Source organism: Castor canadensis, chromosome 9 (genome assembly GCF_047511655.1).
Source record: "Castor canadensis chromosome 9, mCasCan1.hap1v2, whole genome shotgun sequence".
In the NCBI taxonomy this organism is placed as follows: Eukaryota; Metazoa; Chordata; class Mammalia; order Rodentia; family Castoridae; genus Castor; species Castor canadensis.
Window position 1 is genome coordinate 46255143 of NC_133394.1, and position 22504 is coordinate 46277646.

The following is a 22504-nucleotide window of genomic DNA, read 5'->3' on the forward strand; positions in this document are numbered from 1 at the left end:
GTAGTTGAAATACGACAGCATGGCCTGAGAAGCCAGAAGTATTTATTCCGAGTGAGTTCAGAAAACTTTTGCAATCCCTGAATCACAAAAGGCAGGACAAGCCTATTAAAGAAGTGGCAGTGAGAGGTGACCATCCCTCTGTCTTTACTGACCAGCTTGAAAATTTCATCTGAAAAGCAGGATTTTGCTTCAACCAGGGGAACAGTCAAATTAAGGGCTAGCCTGTACGTGTTTAAGAATAAGTGTCATCCATCCCTATTGGAATAAGCAGTTGACTTGTCATGTTGACTGGTGAGACTTGACAACCTGAAAAACCAGGCAGAAGCCCTGTATTTGTTTCCAGTTGCTGTCTTTTTTAGGAATGGCTCAGTGCTAGACCACTGTTACTCATTATGGCCAGAAAAAAGCCAAAAGCCTAACGATGAACCTGGCTTGAATAAAATAGTTGGGTCATGAAGTAAAATTTATAAGACTTCATATAATTGTGTTAATGGAAGTATTTGTTACCTTTTTGATTATATAAATAGGAACTTAGTAAAAATAAATATACTCAGGCATTGTTTAATTTCTGTAAGATTATACAAAGCAATGACTTTTAGCCGTTTTAGATATGATAGTAAACAAATTCCATGCCCTCCAGAGGCTTTACATGCTAGCAGAAGAAAATAATCAACAGACAACATGTTATACAGTAACATAAGTATGACAGAGAAAAAATCAAGCAGGAAAGGATGACAGGGAATGGTGGGTGAGGTTGAAGGAGGAAGCTACTTGTTCCCACAGAGCTGTCAGGAAGACTCCCCTCCAGGTGGTGATGGCTGAGCAGAGGCTCAAAGTAAGGCAGCATGCCTCCCTGCTGGGGGAGCAGCAGCACCCTCAGAAAGAACTCTCCACCACGGCCATGCTCTGCAGCTAAAGAAACGTGGAGCAGACAGGGGCTGGTACAGAGTGACCGAGGGAGGAGAAAAGTCCACCTAAGATCTCAAACCAAGAAAGAAAAGAAAAAGGAAAGGCCATCATTGTGTAAGTTCTTACAGGCCTGCAAGGACTCTGACTTGTCCTCTGAGTGGGGTGGGTAGCGACTGATAAGTTTCTAAGTAGATGAAAGCCAGGGTCAGGCTATCATTGGCTATAGTAATCCTTTGAAGTTAAATAGGATTTGTGACTTAACAATTTAAACATTAAAATCTTCCTAAATGAAAAACAAATAAGTGCACTATAAATATCCAGCTCATATATTGTCTCAAAAAGTAATAAACTATAGTTGACAGGAAAACCTCAGAATGGACTTAGATCATCCTTTTTTTCATTTCACTGGGAGATGCTTAGCGCTGTTACATCACAGTAACATCACTGATTCAGATTAATTAGGGAGAAGACCTGTCAAAATTAGTTAAAAGATGGAATTATTCTATTTTATTACATAAATTTCATTACCTGATAATGTGTGAAGTCAGGAATCAGTCTTGGCAAGGTTATCGAATAAAATTTGTTTTGACAAATAGATTTTAATAAAGGACTGGAATTAGAGTATGATAGTATAGAGTTTGCTCCCTTAGCTTCTGCTTACGGTGCAATTTCTATGCTTTGATTTAATTTGGTAGGTATAAATTGTTTCAAAAGCTGTGTATTCTCTTTGTTAGACTTGCCCTTTATTTTAAGGACATGCATTGACTAATTTTTTTTTTTTTTACATAAAAGGACATCGCATGGGTCTAGAGCTATAGTACATAAAACCGGCTATTTATCTTTCTGTGGTTATTGTTGTCACTCTAGCCTGAAATCAGGGCTTCTCAATCTTAGCACATTGGCATCATGGACCAAATGGTTCATATGAGGAGCATCCTGCACAGTGTAGGGTGCTCAGCAGCATGCTTGGCTTCTACCCAAAAGATGCCAGAAGGGCACCCCAAGTTGTGACAATAAAAAATGTTTCCACACATTGCCAAATGTCTCCAGGAGAAGGAGGAGGCAAAATCCTTCCTACCCCCCAGTCAAAATCTACTACTTTAAGTTAATAACTCTCTGGTTCTCTGCAGGAAAGAAAAGGACCTATCTCTTTTCTCTGGTCCATGTTATAAATATATTCTTAGGGAGTGACCAGGAGATATAATTTAGCTTTGAAGGGCAGATTTATATAAAGAATAGCAAAAGGAAACGTCACTGGAATAATCAACACATAGGAGAATGACATTTGAAAAGCATGTTTCGTCAGAGTTCCTCTCTTGAAAAGTTTCTAACAAATAATTTTAAATGTGTATTTGACACTACTAGCTTTGATATAAGAAACTGGGGGACTATAACTGGAAGAAGAAATAAAATAATTTTCAAAGTAGCAGCTTCATTAGAGCCCCAACAAAATTAATCCTGCTAGTAAAACCTAGTCTTGGTGCTCTTCATATGGTTATGAGTACAAATTGATGCAATACTATCTAAAATCAACACATTTGATTCAATATTGCTTTCTTTGACCATCTCCAAATATTTTGTCCCCAAATATAATTTAATATTCATCTAAAATAAAATTTAGCTATTTTATATAGAGAGTACATTTTCAAGGATATTTTGAATGAAAAGAATCAAGAAAATTATTGTTACTCTTTAAAAAACAAATGCTTTTCATTATTTTTACAAGTAAGTTTTTCTCAAATTTTGTCTATGGCTCCTTATTAACCTCATACTGCTAAGTGATTTCATCCATTTTCATATGCTCAACATGTAGTGGTTGAAAATATACATTCCCCCTCTCTAGAGCTCTATGTGCTGTACTCCATGCAAGTCAGATGGGTGGTACACAAACTAAAATAGTTGAGCCAACAAAAGACACAGGTTTAGCAGTGGTATTGATAGGTTAGGAAGAAGTGAACTTTACTATAGTGGACAGAACCCAGGGTGAAGAATCCTCTAGAAATGCTACTGCATAGCCAGGCAGCAGAGTTGCTGCCATCATTCATTATCTTTCTTTTTCAAATGACCCTTGAGAATCCATTTTGATTCTTCTGGACTCCCTCTCTAGAGGGACAATCATTAGCTGTTGCCAACTACTTCCATGCTAAACAAGAATGTGCAAAGGTGCAAGTGTCACGCTCTAGGAATGTTGAATTTCTTACAGCATGAAAACACACTTTGATTCACAAAACGATTGCTTTTGTTTTCTCAGCAGACCCAGTTAATAATTACTAACTCTGTTTTCGTCTATGTGACTTTCTTTCAAAGGTTCAAAAACCGAAATTTTGTTGTAGTACATACATTGAGCAATTTACTCATTGGACAGGTAATTAGTAGGTTGAAGCTTATACAATATGTTTGCATTGGTTCCTTGTGGAACCTGAGGAACTTGGAAGACAACTACATGCAGAACAGAATGCAAAGGCAGAATTTATGTGTTGGAAAAGTCACCTGTTAAAAGAACAAACAAACAGTGATTGCTGATATTATCTTGCAAACATCTGAGGAATGGTGTTTTGCAAAGACCCGGACAATCTTAAGATCTGTGTGTGACCTTGGGTGTATTACTTCACTACTGAAACCTCGCATGGTTGGGTTTGGATAATCCCTAAGGGCCCTTCCAGTTTTATATTTTAGGAAAAGAACATTATCTAGATCTTAAATGCCATTATCACTGATAGGCATGGAAAGCTTCCTTACAGAAAGGAAAGGTTTTTCTGTTCTTAAGTTTCCACCTATCGGCATATAGAATTTTATGTACTGTTACATGTGTTAGTAAAACCCACACAGGCAAAGCATCTTTCTGAAATATATGGTTCCCTACTAGGGTTCTAGCTGAATTAGAACATTTAACTTGATATTTATCTACACGAGAGGAGCAATTGGTTTGAACAACAACAACAATAACAACAAAAACCCTCAAAATTCTATTTAAAAGGGAACAAAACCACCAACAACTTTTCAACTTGTTGCTTCAGTTTAGGTTCTCTACATATCAGTACACCTCTTTATAGAGATAATCAAGAATTTAGGAGTGGCATGTCATTAAAGAATTGTGACTCTGGGGCCTGGCATGGTGGTGGCCTGTCTATAAAACCAGCTACTAAGATGGCAGAGATCAGGAGGAATGTGGCTTGAAGACAGCTTGGGTAAAAAGTTAATGAGACATCATCTCAACCAACAAGCCAGGTGGAGGGTGGTGCATACCTGTAATTCCAGCTACATGCTTGTAGTTCCAGCTATACAGGATGAATTGTAGTTGGAGGTTGGTCCTGGACAAATATACAAGACCCAATCCAAAAAATAACTAAAAGCCAAAAAGGGTTGGGGGTGTGGCTCAAGTGGTAGAGCACCTGCCTAGCAGGCATGAGACCTTGAGTTCAAACACCAATACTGCCAAAAGAAACAAGTGTGACTCTGGATTTAGAAAATGTTAGTTCCTCAATTATTAAAATTTAAAAAATTAGTTTGTAGAAGATAGCTTACAAGATGTTACTGTAATATTATGACTGTAACATACTGACTAAACATATTATCCCTACGTGCCTCTGACTACAACCCATTTTACACATGGCAGTTAGAGTCAATCAGATTATGATACACTCTCCTTAAAACCTTCTAATAGCTTCCTATCGCACTTAGGATGAGACCCAAACATCCTAACCATGTTTACATGATTACTACCTGGCCAGCTCTGTCCCTCTCCTGCCCCCATGGCAAGCCATCCACTAGTGTCCTCTCAAGGGAAGCTCCTGCTACATGACACACTTTCTCCCTAGGGATTTTCATGATGGTTTTGGCCTTCATGTAAATGTGACTCCACAGTCCCATCTTTCATATGGGACTTGTCCTTGGATACTCACTGACCTTCCTTGGACTGAGTGAAGAATTCTGTAAGTCATGCCTCACCTTTGATATCAAGCCCTACCCTCACCTCCTTGATGTTTAAGTGCTGTTGTATCTGAATGCAGGTTAGTTTTTTCCTTGTTGTAGCAGTCCTGAATAAAATCTGTCTTCATTGCCTTTAACTAGTATCTGGCTGTTTGTTTTTGACAGTAGCCACTCAGTCTCCTGATATCAAATTACCCTACTTCAATTATGTGTACAAAACAAATCTTTATGTCATTACTATGATGCTTATTTATTTACACACTAGGATGTGAGGCTCCAGGAAAGCAGAGACATTGTCTCTTTTGATCACTACTTCATCATCAGTGTGTACAGCCCAGAGTACATTTCAGCAGATTCCACACTCAAGAAATTCTGTTGAGTGAGACAATTTTCATAGTATATCTAAAGGGCTATGAAAGTGTACATAAGAGAACACTGAAATTTAGCATATATATAAAATTTCTTATATAAAGACAAAAATGTATGTAACAAATTTTAAAAACTCTCCCCTCTGGTTTCTTCTTCACACATTATCTTTTCTAAATTTTCCACTAAGAGTATATTTTACCTCTTAAGATCAGAAAAACATTTTTGAAAAGCACTGAAAAAATGGCTTAATGAATTATGACTCTTAGTTGGTTTAAAATGTGTTTCTTTGGTAGAAATATTTTGCTTGCTACAAGTTCTCAAGATTATGCTGAGTGCAAGGCAATCAAAAATGAAACAAGCAAATGTTCACAGGGGAAAAGCTGTCAAAAAATAATATCTTCTTCCTTGAAGTTTTAAAACCTAACAGATCTTAACTAATGAAATAGAAGAAGCAATAAAATAACAAAGCAAATAGTAAAATAGAGGATAAAGGTTTCATATCAAATAGATACCACATTACTGTGTTTCCAGGAAATCAAGACCACTTTCTGCCACACAGTCTGATGCAGTAGGAAATGCTGGTGACCTCCCACCTAGGTACTGCTACCTACAGTGAGTTCTACTCTCTACTCTCCTACAGTTTAGCTGCCCGTGTATAGCATTTATCTTTAAAACATCCCTATTTGTTAACTACTGCTTCCTACTTTGTGACGATGACTATTGTTATTGCAGTAGCCTTTAAATCATTGTTCTTCACATGAGTAAATACAACAAAGTCAGATTACCTGGAAACCTATCAAATAAAATAGCTATTATAAAACAAAACGTAACTTGCCCTCACTTCTCCTATTAGATAAAAAGGTGGAATTCACTGGGCAAAAAAAGTCCTGTCTCAAGGTCTTTCTGTAGGCTACTGGTTCCCTGTGCTTACAATGCTTTTGTTTGCTTGTTTGGGGGTTTTGGTTTTCCCCCCTCTAGCCAAATGACTTGCTTCTTCCCATCTTTTAGGTCTTTACTCAAATCTTAACTTCACAATGATGATGTCCTGACCAATTGTTTAAAATCAGAATCCCCCTGTGTTCTCTACTTCCCTTTCCTGCTTTCTTTTCCTCAAAATGTATCAGTGTCTAACATCCTTTACTTTCTTTAAATCTCCCCTAACAAAGGAAGCTCTGAAGGGCAGGATATCAGTCTGCCTTCTAACTCTTCTACTCCCAGATACTAACTTCTGAGTGAATCAATCATGTAAGTGAATTCTCCAGTACGATGACGTCTGAGATTATGTCTTATGAGCTTAATCCATCTATGATTTATGTACCCTGAGTTACAGAAGTACTAAAAATCTCCCTTGTGGTTAGAAATGAGTCCTACTGTGGCTCAAGGACTTCAAGTGTCCACAGTTTCTTTTGTACTCCTGAAGTGTGGAGCGATGTAAAAAAAAAACCTGAAGTGGAATAACCAAGAAGTTATGATATTTGGCTACTATGAACCCCTGAAAAAAGTATACACAGCATCTGAATATGTTGATGGTGCTGTCTAGGTCACAGAACTGCAGAACCAATGTACAACCATCCCTTTCTGTGATAAGATTATTCTGCATGAAGTGTCAAAATGAAAATAGTTCCTATCTAGCTTGAAAGTCTTTTGAATGTTTGACTTTGTTCTCCTAGAGGAAATGGAGAAAACTAATTTCATTAACCACAGAAATTGAGTTTCACAGAAGGATCTTGAAAAAACAAAACAAACAAGCAACAGTCCTCTGCACAGGAAATTCAAGTTCACTAAACAAAAATTTCATTTTATCCTAAACTTGAACAAGAAAAGTACCTTTTGAACTACAGTGGGTTATATTGGGAAATTTTTCTTCAGCCTGTACTATGGGATGATTTGCATTCCTCCAAATTTATAATTCACATGTCGCAATCTTACCCCTAGTACCTCAAATGGTGACTGACTGTAATTGGAGGGATGTTGTTTGAGGGAGTAATTAAGTGAAATTAGGTCATTAGTGAGAGCTACAATTCAATATGACTGGTGTCCTTATAAAAAAAAATTAGGACATAGACATTATACAGCAGAAAGACCATGTGACACAGGAAGGCTGGCCACCTGTAAGTCCAGTGGACAAAGAGGATCTATCCTACAGCCATAGCCTTCTGTCAGGGCAAATTACGTGTAAGGAGGTGGACTCACGTTTCATTGTTTTGTTCTCTCCCCCCAAACAAGAAGCTTCCTTTTAGACAGCTGTCGACATGACATGCAATGCTTAGATTTACTCACTCACCTAGGAGCCTAAGTTGTACCCTCTCAATGCAGAATACTAAAAGCTTCAAGGCAGGAATAGATACTGAGTGGACCTACACATGAAAATAAGAGAGCTACAAACCTCAGTGAATGATTTTGCTAATTCTACTGCATTATCACTTCTTTTTCTCAATATTTCTAGATCAGAAATTCTTTGGTTGACGATAAAACCCAGGGTGCTAGGACAATATTATTTTTCTAAAATAAAGTCCTTATCACACAAGCTAATTTAATATAGCTTCATTTTTTAATTTCCTGTTTCTAATTTTCTTATATTCACTAATGAAAAAAATTGTAAACTATCATGTTATTCTATAATTCATGAGGGATAACATTCTAAATTCATTTCACTAATTTGTAGAATGGAATCAATGAATAGAAGGTAAACTTTTTACAGAATAAATGCAAATTAATTTAGTTAAGTTAATGGCCTAAGTTCTGTCTCTCCATACTTCACCAGCAACAGGTTAACAATTCTTAATTACACTTAAAACACTATCCACATACTATCCTTTAAAGTGCTAATTTATATAGAATTGATACTTCTTTTTGTCTTCTTGTGGTGCTGGAGATTGAACATAGCACTCTACCATTAACTACATCACCAGGTAGGATTCCTATCTACTTTTCAGAAAACTTTGGTATTTATTTTTGCCTTCATAACTCTTCCCCAAATTAGGTAAAGGATTATCATTTTTAGTTCACGTGAGTCCACAGAGGGAAATTGAATTAGTTAGTGTAGCAGACTCCAAAATATGTAATTAAAATAAAGCTAATATAATATAAACAAGAATTACTTACTTTTAATTGATTTAATCTTAAATTACACTCAATATGTCAACTGGATGGTGTGCAGTCAACTTTCAACACAAAACAGGAAACATAGACTATTGATTCACTATATGGCATATTAATTTGCACAAACTAGGATCAGTCTAATTTGGGGAGATGGTTTTTATTTTTCATTACTCCTTCAAAGATGGCATAAAAAAATAAACATATAAAAACCTATGCAGAATCAAGTGTAACCAAGACCAAAAGGCAGGAATATATATGCTAATAGTTATAAATATTTGATTGCAAATAATTGGTAAGTATTCTGGATATCAAAATTAACATTTTATTGTGGTACAATATAGCATATAACATTTAAAATATGTTGAAAACATTTCCTCACCAATGTTGGGGTGTTTCAAAAGACGGCAGATTCTAGCTTCCCTTTCCAGTTTCTGATGATCTGTTTTTTAAAAAAATGCAGAAAAATAAATCACAATAAAGGAAAAAAGAGCAAAACATAATAAACAGTATAATTAAATGACTTTGTTTTTATTTATCCTTTGATTTCTTTTAAAAACAGGGATTATTTAAATTTGAATTTGGGTGAATTCTACATAGTTCAACAATCTAATATTCTTAGTTTTTATTGGCTTGATACTTGATAGAGTGAGGAATAGAATACTGCTAAATTTGGGGCTACAGGAACGGTAGAATTGGCACAAAACAATACTGTTCTTTCTTATCTTTACCATAAGTAAATGTCATTACATCAAGTTTTTGTCCTTTTGAGATAGGGTTTTACCACATAGACCAAGTGCTAGGATTATAGGTGTTCATTACAACTTAAATACCCCAATACAGGCATACCCATTTAGAACAGAGGATGCATATCTGGAAACCAGAATGCCATTCAACTAGGGCTGAATATGGTAATTACAGTGTACTCCTGAGGAAGAAGTGTTTTCTGTGTAATCAAATGTTCTATCAGTCATTCCTCATTTAACCATGGCTCCAGTTTCCTATTATATATAAAATGCTCTTCCCCAAATCAAGAATTTTCAAAAATGCCCTACTGCTTGCTTGTCTCCACTTTTCTGTTTCCCTAACTACTCTAATATAGGGGTATAAGCCATTAAAACTTTGCATTTTAGGACTATTTTGATACTCTCCTTTAGTTTCCTTGTGGTAGTACAAAACCCAAATCACATACCGAGTACAAAATAAATGGCAGAGACAAGAACACAGATACATATGTTGCCTCTAAGAACAGCCCTGTGAGATGCTCATTCATTGAGAGTCTTTATACAGAATACATGATTGAAACCTTACTGTAGCACTGAGATGGGCAGCATTACTGTACCTGCTTTACATATGAGAGAACTATGGCATAGAGAAGTTACGAGTGGCTGGCCCTACATTAGAATATCAGTAAGTGTCATCTTCGAAATTGGTTCTCATTGGTGTCCTAAAGTAGAGTTACAAGAATGAGGGGGAGACCTATTTCATCATCCACGCAGTGTGTGTCAATTTCTGTGGTCTCAGAATTCCTTTTACTCTTGAAAACAGTCAAGGACACCAAGAGCTTTTGCTTATTTACAGTAGTTTTCTAACATTTACTCTATTAGAAATTTAAACTGAGGAAGATTTAAATATATACTGCTTTAAATACAATAATGAGCACATTACATAGTTAAAGCACTACTTGCACTTCATTTTTAACCACTTATTTGGAAATAACTGAAACTCACTAACATTTTTTAAATAGTGTGGGAGTACCCTTACAGTATTTACCTAAACATACCTATTATTAATATTTTACTCTCTTTCTCTGTCACTAAGCATACATACTTATTTAATCATCTGTGTGTATACACAAATATATAAACGCATACTTACATATATTTTTTCTGTGTCATTTGAAGGTAACTTACAAATATCAAGATCCTTACTCATGAAATTTCAGTGTTAATTACCTAAAAATTTGGATATTTTCTTACTATTGCAGTATCCTTGTCAACTTCAGCAAATTTTGCATTGATACAGTACTTTACCATCCATATTCCAATTTTTTCTAATTTACCATGATAATGTTATTAACAGCATTTCCCTCCCTTAACACAGCATCCAAGCTAGAGTCAGCAATGGGATTTAGTTCTCATTTCTCTTTAATTCCTTTAACATGGAACATTTCAACACCCTGTCTTTTATGACCTTTACATCTTTGAAGATTATCTTCCCATTTTAAAAGAATGTTTCTCATTTCAGTTTGATGTAGGCTACACCTTCTAAGGTAAAACTATCTTTCTAAGGCTATCAGTTCCAGTGGGACACTGTGTTCACCAGCTCCTCAAATGTGATGGTAACTTTGATTAACAGTTTATGGTGGCATTGATTTCCCCTCTATATAATTACTCTTTATTTTACAGCACTGTAGCTTGAAAGCTTGAACTCAAACCCAGTGCCTTCTGCATGCTAGACAAGTGTTCTATCACCAAGCTGCATCTCTAGCCCTTGTTTTTTGAGACAGGATCTCACTATGTAGCCCAGGCTGGCCTCAAATTTACAATCCTCCTGTCTCAGCCTCCTGAGTGCTGGGATTACAGATATGTTCACCATACCCTGCAAGAGACATTTTAAGACCATGCAAACATTCTGTTCTTCATCAAAATTTCCCTCTAGATTCAAAATACTAGTTTTCCAACTCTAGTGCAATATCATATTTTTCATGACAAATACTGTATTTTCCAAAATAAAAATAGCGAGAAGAGAGGCATTGTTTTATAGTTTCACAAAACTCTAATATTCGACATAGAGATAATTATATTACATTTCCTTTAATTTTTAACCTATTGCAATATGTTGTTAAGTATATGAAGAACACCTGTCCTTACAGGGGTAAATAGAAAAAGAAATACTTTAATAGGCTTTTCAGATAATTGTGGATACTACTCTTTAAAGTTACACAAAAACTCAACAGATGGTATTTTCTGAAAGATAAGACACCATGTGAAATATGAAACCTTATCAATGAATTTTATGAATCATATCAAATGCAGTTATAAACTTTAGTGTTTAAATCAAATGTATTTTCAACATTGTGCACTATCTAATATAACAAAACTTCACTCTGTTACATTAAAATCTATTAGGTTTTTTCTTGCACTTTGAAAGAATATTTTACTCAAGCACAATTTTATAACATAACCTGATCATTTGGAAAATACTGGTTCCATACATTATTTAGTCTTTCTTAATGCTAAAATATTTAATTATATAATTTCATAAAAGTAACATTTGTTAATAATCACTACCATTTCATGATGACAATCTCTAAATTTAGAAAAGAGTCAAGCTCACATAGGTAGATGTAAGTTTTCTAAACTCAATTTTTGTTTGAAAGTTTAAATTATGACATCAGCAATAAATACTGCCAGCTGCACTTGTTTCCCTTGAAGTGACAGGCTCACTTCCTTCATTTTTTAGAAAATGTCTGTCAAATACCTACGTCCAAAGTAATCTTAGTTCATTTTTCAATCGTTCTTTCCAGTAAAAATGTTGTTCTGTGAAAAACCAGCTATTTCAGCTCTCGATTCAAACAAGTGCTCAGCTACTACTTTTCCTTGAGACAGCCACTGCACTTTGGTGTAGAACAAAAGTGTTTTGTGCATACTTTCCACTTAGTCACATGGAATACTGCAAAGATGCACAACCAAAGGTCAAGATTTAACAGCAGTAATACTTTTAATCAGCTAATTCTGGACAATCTCAAGTGAAATTAACTTCCTCTTTTGTTTTTTCTGCAAGTGCATGATGCTGAAAAATACCAAATCTAGTAATTCTTCCTTGATTCATGCAAAAGGCTTCAGAAATTTTACTCACTATTTCTTTTGCATTTATGATGCAATATACATGAACACATGGGCAAGAGTCAACATAATCTTGTCAGGTGCCAGTGGCTCATGGTTGTAAACCTAGTTATTCAGGAGGCAGAGATCAGGAGAATTGTGGTTCAAGGCCAGTCCTTGGTAAATAGTTTGGGAGACCCTATCTCAAATATAATCAACACAAAAAAGGCATGGAGGTATGGCTCAAGTGGTAGAGCACCTGAGCAGCAACAGTGAAGCCCAGTACCATCGAAAAAGAAAAAACATCAACATAATCTTCTTAAAAAGGCAAGTAATATCTTCACTTTATTTTGAAACTAGTTTTTGACCTTGCAGATCCCCTAAGAAAGTTCCAGGGACTTCCTAAGATCTTCAGTCCACACGTGAGATCCACTAATGTATAATATAAAGAAACTATTCTGTGTAGTAGATTTTTTGTTTTGGCAATTTGGGAAAATATTTAAAAAATATACAGTGCCATTTATACTCAGAGAAAAATAGTGTCTTAATGAATCAGCAGCACAGTATTGCTAGGCTCTAACTAAAGTGTATCCAATATCTGGATTGCCAAATGGCAAGACAGATTTTCTGGTCTCACCATGACCTAAAAGTACACATAATTCAAAATAGATGCAAATTTTTCAGGTTTCTGTATGTTGAATAAGTCATTAGTTTTAAGATAAATTGCTTCTAGAACACTCATATAGAAATGTACAAGTAAACACAAAAGGTTAAACTAAAATTTGAAAATGCATTTAATAACATTATCTTAAACACTGTAAAGTGTTATATGTAAAGCATAAGCATATAGGGATTATAGTTTTATTATGGAGACAGGGATATGCAAAAATATATGCTAACTCATGTGATACAGATAATACACATGTAAATCATACAAAAATATATCATTATGGCAAGTACAGAAAAGCAAGGAAGCAAAAGACCTTCATAGACAATAAGTTCTACTGTTTTAGTTACAAAGGTAAAAAAATTATAAAGTAAAAAAAAATTGTCAATTTTTATACAGCTAATTATGATCTGAGTTATTCCTGCAAAATTCATATGTTGAAGATGTAACCCTCAGACCTCAGAATGCGACTATGTTTGAAGATGGGATGTTCAAAGAGGTAATTAAGCCAGCAGTGTAAGCTGTAATCCAAAATGGCTGGTGTCTATATAGTAAGGAGAAACTGGAACACAGACAGACATTCAAGAAAGACCATGTGAGGACACAGAGAGACACTGGACTTCTATAGGTAAGGAGAGAAGCAGAAGGAAAAAACAAACCTTTCTGACACCCTGATCTCAGACTTCTGACCTCCAGAAGTGTAAGAAAGTAAATTCAATCTGTGGTACTTTGTTATGGCAGCTCAAGAAAATCAACGCACCTCTGTGTTAGCTTTATATCGCTATGTATCAATTAACCACAAACTAAGAAGTTTAAAACCACACACATTTGTAATCCCAGTTTCTGTGGTCAGGAACCAGGTTGTAGCTTATCTGCACTCTTTGCTTTGGGTCTCTCACAAAGCTGCAGCCATGGCCAAGGTCTTGACTGGGGAGGGGCTTGGTTCAAGTTCACATGAGTGTTGGTAGCACTCAGTTCTCCCAGGGTTTTGCATTGAGGAATTCAGATCCCAACTGGCTGTTCACTGGGGGTGCCCTCAGTTCCAGGCCCGTGCCAACACAGTCACATACTTACCCAAGGACACAAGGAATAGCCTGGGAAGCAAAGGAGAAAGTCACTACCTTATTTAGACACGAAAGAGACATGCCATAGAGTTTGCCATAATCAACTGCTCAGAAGCAAGAAATTAGGTTGGCCCAATTTCAATATATAAGGGCATAACACTGGGAGGAGAAGAGAATTGGGGTCATTTGAGCTTGTGGGGCGTAGGTCACTTTACACCAGTAGTGCAATGAACTTCCTCTTTGATATGCGGCTTCACTTATTTTTCCTTTCACACAATCACCTAACTTACAGATTTCCTAGGAACAGTAAGATATTCTGCACTCTCCCACTGGGATGTGTTTTGACATCCCAAACATGATGATATAGCTAAATTCTAGTTTTCATGGAAACTAGAATTTAACAAAATGAGTATCACCTGGTGTGCTTTAAATTCAACATCATGCTCCTAACTTTATTTTCAGGGGGAGGAGGTGAGGAGGAGTGATTAAGTGCCTATTATTTTAAAAGCACATTTCTGTATTTATCCTGCTGAAGAGATGAGCTCATTTTACATTGAACGTTTCCTTTACTTTTATTCAGTCAGGAGCAAAATATCACACATCCTAGCTCATTCCCAGTGCTCACAACTACGATAGTAGGAGAGGCCAGGAGAGATTCTAAAAGGCAAGACATCCATAAATCAGCTTAGCATCATTTGAAGGTCTTCTTATCCACAGGCCCAAAACTAGTGCAGAATCGGCTTCATTTGTCATTTAGTATTTGCTAATGTACTCTACTTGTAATAGCTTGGCTTTATTCTTCCTTTGAAATTCATGGTCATACTCTTATTTTAGCAAAACTACAACCTTACAGGCTGTGATCTTGTCAGGTCTGATAAGGTGTATGTTGTTAACAATATGCGGCTGAAGACCTGGCCCATAAGCAATACCTTGACGAAAACACATTATCATCTAGTTCTGACATGAAGCCATTGGGGAATGGTATCACCGAGTATAGAGAGCTCTGGTTTTAAAAACAGTTCTTGAGAATTTAGGGATAGTGTTTCTTCCCAGCTTTAAGATAGTTTTAAAACTTATATTTTATTTCAAATGGTGTGAAAAATAAGAATTCACACCTAACAAAGTAACTCCTTCACTGTAGTTCCAAACTAAAATTTTAAACTTTATGCAAAATAACCAATTACCAATGCAAATTAAAGAGGTAGCCCTGAAATCACTTTGACAGGGCAACAGGAATATCACTAAAACTACACAAAGCAACAACTTTTTCATCTGGCAATGTCAAGAAACTAGCATTCATTAATAGGAAAATTTCAAAGGTAATAACTTAGCTGGGGTGTGATAGAGCTTGCCTAGCAAGCTTGAGGCCCTGAGTTCAAACTCCAAAAATGCAAATAAAAAGTAATTGTTTAGTCTCCTCCCACAAGTGCCAAAGCATTAAAATGTTAACCCCATGGGGAGAGAGAGTCAGTGCTTTCCTACACAGATGTTATATGGAATAATTTAATCTTTCTTGACACCACAGGATCGTCATTGTTAGCATCAGTTATTACTCTGCTATAATTCAGTGCAGCTCTCAGAGTCTACAGAAATGTGAAAATCCACAGATCCTTGTCCCATGAACTCCTCTAGTAGAATCATCTCAGCATAGACAACACCAAAGGATGGTCTGAGCACAGGAAAGAGTTTGGTTGTTTACCATAAATGGTCAGTTACCATCCCTTCAGCCAACACCTCTCTCCCCGCCTCCCCAACACACACTAACATGCACGTGAGTACACCCAGAACTGTACACATAACCTATGCTAAAACCCAAACAGAATCTAAATCTTGTATTAATATTATAAAGTAATCTTATAACAAATAATCTTATATCCAAATTATAAAATTACGGAGGACTAACCCTCAGGCTCATGAGAACAGAGTGCTTAAAATGCAGCTCTATTATTAATTTTGTCCTGCTAGCCTTTGGCTTGCCAGCTCAAGCTACTGCTTTCCTTATTTTTACCCCTTGGTCTCTCCTTCCTTGGCTTTGAGATCAGTGTCTGTGATCTGTCTGTTTTTGAGATCAGGTTAAACCTGCTTCCCTGGCTTTTGTACTACAACTAGCCCAACTCAGTTTTCTGGGTTTTTTTTTTTTCACATTTGCTCAGTCTCCAAGAATGAACAAGTAACTGGCACTTTCCTAACCCCTCAGAGACAAAATCTGGCTTCCCTCTTAGAAGAGGGAAGAGTAAACAAAATGAACTTAAACTACTTTAAGTTTTGTATTGTTGCATCTGTTCATTCTACCCTTTTCTATTTCTTTTTTTCCCTTTTTTCTATTTCTCTATGAGATTTTGCTGCCAGCTCTAATTGCTGTGAACATCTTTAGTACATAAAGTTGTTTTAGGGGCACGTAGTAAGCAATAATACTTGCTGAAAGAAAAAAAAACATGAATGAATGATGGTTGTTCCTGCCTTGTGCTGCTGTGAATTAAGAATCAAGGAAAAAAGGACTGGTGGAGTGGCTCAAGCCTTAAGCGTGTCTGTCGAGTAAGCATGAAGCCCTGAGTTCAAAGCCCAGGACTGCAAACACACACAGAGCGCACACACACACACACACACACACACACACACACACACACACACACGTACACACACACAGAGAACCAAAGGAAAAAAGAGAGATAACCTATTGGTGGGAACCTGGAGACCCTCTCCTCTAACATAAAGCACTTGTTTTTGCATGGATTCTGGTTCCAGAACATCTTGGAATTACATTCTGAATAGAGTTTTCTGGTTAGAGAGTTACATCTTGCTAAATAAGGCACTCCTCTGGAAAGAATATAAATTCTGTCCACTTAAATAGGTCATATTTTAAAACAGCTTGTCAGTTAGAAGAACTACTTCATCATAAAACCTGAATATGATAAATACAGACTAAAAGTTCTTGTATTCATTTAACTAGAAGTTTTAAAAATCTATAAATATTACACTTTCATTTTTTTCTTTTAGTTTGAATATGCTATATCACAAATTTGAACTTTTAACTATCTGACCTAGATTCTTTCTGACATTAGGTATAAGTATTAGTGAATTTATCTTAACTTAGAAGTGAAATCTTTTGAAGAGTTTATTCTGTATAGAGAGCTCATACAAATGTTAAGCTATGTTGGAAGGAGACTTGTGCTAGACTGTAGATTTCCTTTAGAAGATCAAGAGTGTGATGGGCAGGAAGCCCTGCTTACAGTCCTTGTAGCACTGTGTGGCGTGAGCCAGCCCTCCTCAATTCTCAGTCTCTTGGATGGTGGTCCCTTCCTCTCACAGGAGGGTTCTGGCTGCCTGTGTGCCTGCCATTCTGCTAACATGGCTACATCACTTACTGGCAGGTTCTAGGACAGGGCACCTGTCCTATGAAGGTCACCAGAGGACTTAGGCAGGAGAAGCAAATCAGGAGGCACAAGAACAGGAGAGCAAGACCTTGAACAGACAGAAAGCCACAGCAGGTGCCCTGCAGAGGAAAAGGGATCCAAGCAATGGTCAGCAATCATAGCCAAGATCTGTCCAAAGGAGGAAAGAAAAAATTCTCCAGGGTGGTATTAATGAGTGAGAGTTTCCAAAGAACAGAATACTGTCAAGAGCAGCATTTTTAATAATTATGTCTGAAATCATTGTTAGTATCACAAAAAGCAGGTGTTTATATACAAACAAGATATGAGCATATAATTGGGTCATACTAATATTGAAGAGATTTGAACTTGTCCGTGTCTTTAATTATATCCATAATTTAAATCATACAAAATTTATAATTTGTCAGAGTTATATTATTATAGAGGAGTAATGAGAAGAACTTTGTATAACATTCTACCCTCTGTTTCCTCAATATCACCTACACTGTGCTTTCCGCAGGTATAATTTTGCTTTGTGAGATGGACTTGCCACACAGTTCCATTTTTGTGTTAGGCATAATAGAGGCAAGTCAGTTGACATAGCTCATATGAAAACCCTCCAAACTGACTACCTAGAGATTAAAAGACCCAGAACGGACACAAAGAATTCTAAATATAAATGTAATCTGCACCTCACCATTTCTTCCAGTAGCCCTAGTGATTTTTATAGGCAGTTGCTTAGTAACACAAGATGGTATTTCCTTCAGGGATTTTGAATTTTTTTTTTATGGTAAAATGAATATATTTTGCTTATGTTAAGTATTTTTCTAAGAATTGAGTACATATGATTTATTCAAAAGATAAAAAGCATAAAATCAGATTTTCTACAGGACAATTTTTAATGTAGTTTAATATCAATACCTTAGGATAAAATAATAACTTTGAATATTAATTTAGGAGAATGAAGGAAAGAAACATAAAAAACATGGATTTTTATGGTTCCTTAAAGTATCTGGAATATTCCATTATTCTTCTTTCTACCAGTGAGCTCTCTCAGAGGAAATGACTAGTGAAGTTTAAGTAAGGGTCTTTCATACACAGGGCTTCTGAAAAGGCCTTTCCAGTGTGCTCACAGACTCATATGTTTTCATAAAAGTAGCAAAACAAGGCATCTTAACAGCAATAAGTTGTGATCACTCTTTCTTTCCCTTCCCCTTCCGAACCCACCCAAGTTTGTGCTGTTCCTGTAGTGGCTGTGAACATTTCTGAGACCTAGCTAAGAAGGTAAGTTGAGGGTACATTTGGTTTGGGCTTAACAAAATGAATGAATGTCACTTCTGTGCAATGTTATTGCCTGTCATCCCAACGAAGGAATGCTTCTGAAGTACATCCACTGCCTAGCCTGCCACAGGATGTAACACCCAGAGGCCACACCATGATTATGAATTTGTAATGCACATTGCTTCACAAGTGTACATGGAGTGGGGGAAGAGAAACATTTATTTTTGCTATTTTGCTACATATATACATTTTACTATGCTTTGTAATATTTGTCAGCTCTTTAAAATGTATATATTCCTGTCCCTGTTTTCATCATAAGTACACATATTTACTTTTGAGTTGAATTTTGTTACAGTAATTTTGTTTTCTTTTCTGAAAATTTCCTAAATTGCATATGTTTTGGGTCCTGCCAAACCCGGATGCTCATTATGGGTTATACTTAAGAAAAAAAAAGATAATTTATTGTTTAAATTCCAAATGTAAAACATTAAACTTGCATATTAAAATATTTCCCCAAAGCAGTAATATTTACTTTCCTCTTTGAGTAAAAACTCATTTATATTGCTAAAATTAGTCACTGAAAACCCATAGACATACAACATTAGTCATGAGTGATCAGTTATTGTGAAAAGATCACCAGCTTGAAACCCAGGATGGTGGAAGGGAGATGGATTCTAGTCCAGGCTCTGCCACCAATAATGGCAAAAAAAAAAAAAAGTGAGTCTTATGAATAGGGAAATCAATATTTATTCTTCTCTGTCTCATTGATATAACAGAAGTTTGAGATAGTACATCTTTATTTTTAAGGGAAAAATAATTCCTATATCAGACATGGTACTTAAACATATTTTAACATGTATACTTAGCATATTTATTGAGCAGACAAAAGGATATAGATTCTTTTTTGTAAGACAAAATATTATGGCCTAGATACTCATGAACCAGGAATTAAAGTAGAAATTAGTGGCTCACATAAGAATACCCTTCAAGGGCTGGCAGAATGGCTCATGTGGTTGACTAGCAAGCATGAAGCCTGAGTTCAAATGCCAGTACTGCCAAAAACCAAAAAACAAACAAAAACACAATCCCCTTCAAATCAGAGAAGGAAAGTGAAACTTTCATTTATTGAACTAGATTACTGACAGCAATTCAATACCCTTAAAATCTTGCCTACTTTAATTATATATTTCTAGTTTGCCACATTTTTGTGGAGGCTTTTATTTCTTACACACACATGTACACACAAATAAATGAGGTTTAGTGCTGTCAGCAAAGTGAAAGTATACTACTGAATTAAGATATTTAAATGAAGTGATCTCAGTTTTAGTTGAAACCCTGAAGGGTAAAAATAAAACATTTGTCAAGTATAAGGCACCAAAGTCCTGTATTACACTAAGGTATGAGCTGCATCATAAATCCATTGTTCATTTCCAATTAGACAACAGAAAGAATTGAACCCACCAGAGACAACTGCTCTGGATAAGTGCTCAGAACTCTCTATACTGCCTCCTACCCGGTGCTAAAAAGGAGTTTATTCAAGGGACCAAATTGGTGGGAGGGGTGTCTCTGAGCTAAATATTTGGAAAGGTGTATTTCCTAGAGTTTGAGAAAAATTAGAATGACTATTTACTTTATAACTAACTGTAAAGACATGAAATTGTAGTGGGCTCACTGTCTTGAAATTGCAAAGCCAAGAGAGCTCTGTTGTGACTGAATTATGCTTCCACCAGTAGCAAGAAAAGGTGCCTATTTCCTGTGTATCACATGTGAGCCCGCAGTAAAAATTCTCTGGTAAGGGACAAGGCCCAAGGGAACTACCTGGGGGAGGCCATGCGATCCCAAACAGGGGCAGGAGCTACATAAGAGCTTCTTCTTATGTAGAAGTCAGAAATACTTCTGATTTGAAGTATTTAACTTTAGAGGCCCAGGAGCTACATAAGAAGTTAAATACTTTAAGTCAGAAGAGGTGTGGTCATCACCAGAGCAACTGTCCTTGGAGGTCCCTGAAGGAGAGTCTGCACCAGGGAAGTCAGATCTGCCCAGCTCCTTACCGCTCTGCCCCGGCGGACCCCAAAGGCAGCCAGTGAGCTGAAGAGCAAGTGAAGTATACTGCTGGGCCATTCCTAAACTCTCAAGCAAACTCTCAAGCCTGAAACAGGCCAGACCTGAGGGGAGAAATTTTAAATGATAGGACACTAAAAATTCTGAAATGACACCATTTTTGTGACTAACAGGGACTCTGAAGAACAGGAATCAGTCTGTACAGTGTGTTTGAGGGAGTTGAGGAGGAGTAATGTGGTTCACCTCTTGCATCTTATCAAGGCCAAATGGTGCGTGAGAATGCTTGTTATAACATTTTATTATAATAAGAGACTATAAATGTTTTCTTTAACAAATCTATAACCATCTGGAACTTAGTTTCACAGAATTCTAGAATGTGGACCCTTGTGGAATTTAGATTGTCTTACCTCACATTCCTCTGCTTTCACAGTTCCATGTCCCAACTCTCTTTGAAAGCAGAGCTAGAAAGAACAATCTAGGTAAATTACAGTAGGGACGTTTATTTAACAAATGCTTTAATTACGTGTACTCATGTACTTTCCAATCACCTAAAATTTTTCGACATAACTCACACTTTAGAAGAGTTTCATCTTATTCCTTCTGATGCTGAAATCGTAATGCATCTGAAATGCAGGCTAAAATTCTCCAGACTCAAGGGAGTGGCGTCCTTAATTCATTTTCACTCTAGATATCATCCTTCATCATTGGCTGGGAATGCACATTGTGTCTGTTACCGAGAACGCGCCATCTCAAGTGAGTGCAGCATCACTTGGAACATGTGTTTAGCATGGTCACAGCGTTAAGCTAGAGCTTTTTGCAACCTTTCCTGGCTTAACGCCCTCAGTTTACAAGGAGGTATACTAAACGCCACCTGGATTGACTTTGGTTCCTTCTAAACTCTAAATGAGGAAGATGTTTGCTTCTGTGGCAAAATTTTAAGGTAACAGGCACAAACCTGTCCAGGGCAGAACAGTTAAATTCTACTCCCATGTGAAATTAAAAGACCCATTGTCCACCTGCTAAGCATCTGTCTGCAGAGTGAGACTGAAAATAATTTCTGGCTTGTGTTAATTCACAAATATTGTCAGAGTCCAAATGAGGCTCTCTAACAACTAGAAAGGGGGCAAGGGAAGCCCTGGGAGCTTACTGGGTTTTTGGTATCACAGTTAAATCAATGGTTCCCTCTCCCCAGGGAATAAAACAGCAGAGGCACTAAGGAGAAACCCATACTACTTGTTCCTTAAACTTGACCCTCCAGGAATTATGCTAAGTGACCTGGAAATGTGGAATCCTCAGCAGAAGCCTCTGAAGAGTACATCCTGCATTAGCCTCTTACAACAGAATCAAATACACAGCAATATCCACGCCTGCACATTCTGCCTCACACAACTATCCTATCCCTTACACAGTGAATATCTTTTCCCTTTCTCCACAGCTTCATTCCTGATTGGTTTGTTCCCATCCTTATTTTACCTTTGCCTAATATAATTTTTTAAAAATCTTACTATAAAAATGATAGATTCTAACTGCACACTTCAGCTAAAAGAAATAAATAGCATTTCAAACTCCACCACCTAGGTTCTGTTCACACGGTTCAGTTTTGATGTATGTTCTGCCAGTCCTTTCCCATGCACATATTAGCAGACTGTTGTGACTTTAATATCTAGTTTGTACACTGTCTTAAACTGCCTGAACCCACCTTAGGCAACTTCTTGGTACAGAGAGATTGTTGGCTGGCCAGATAAATGAATGAAGAACTGAGGGAGGAGGAGGAAGGGGAGATCTTTTCCAGACAAAATGCATTGTATCATATCAGAGCTTCCCCCCAAGTGTAATTTCTGTCTAAAGGATCTAACTAATTGGCTCCTAAAATAATTGCATAATTGGTAAGTTTTTCATGGAATCAGAAGGAAATTAATTATTCTG

At 36.6% G+C, this 22504-nt stretch overlaps 1 protein-coding gene across 20 annotated transcripts in view; it reads right to left on the reverse strand.

The window, feature by feature from the left end:
- Window positions 1–22504, reverse strand: part of Camk2d (calcium/calmodulin dependent protein kinase II delta) — a 294100-nt gene that overhangs the window by 188722 nt on the left and 82874 nt on the right. For all 20 annotated transcript variants that reach the window (XM_074041587.1, XM_074041583.1, XM_074041578.1 and 17 more), the window contains exon 3: window positions 8690–8749. In XM_074041587.1, coding sequence (XP_073897688.1) covers window positions 8690–8749 — 60 coding nt within the window. The remainder of the gene's footprint in view (window positions 1–8689; window positions 8750–22504) is intronic.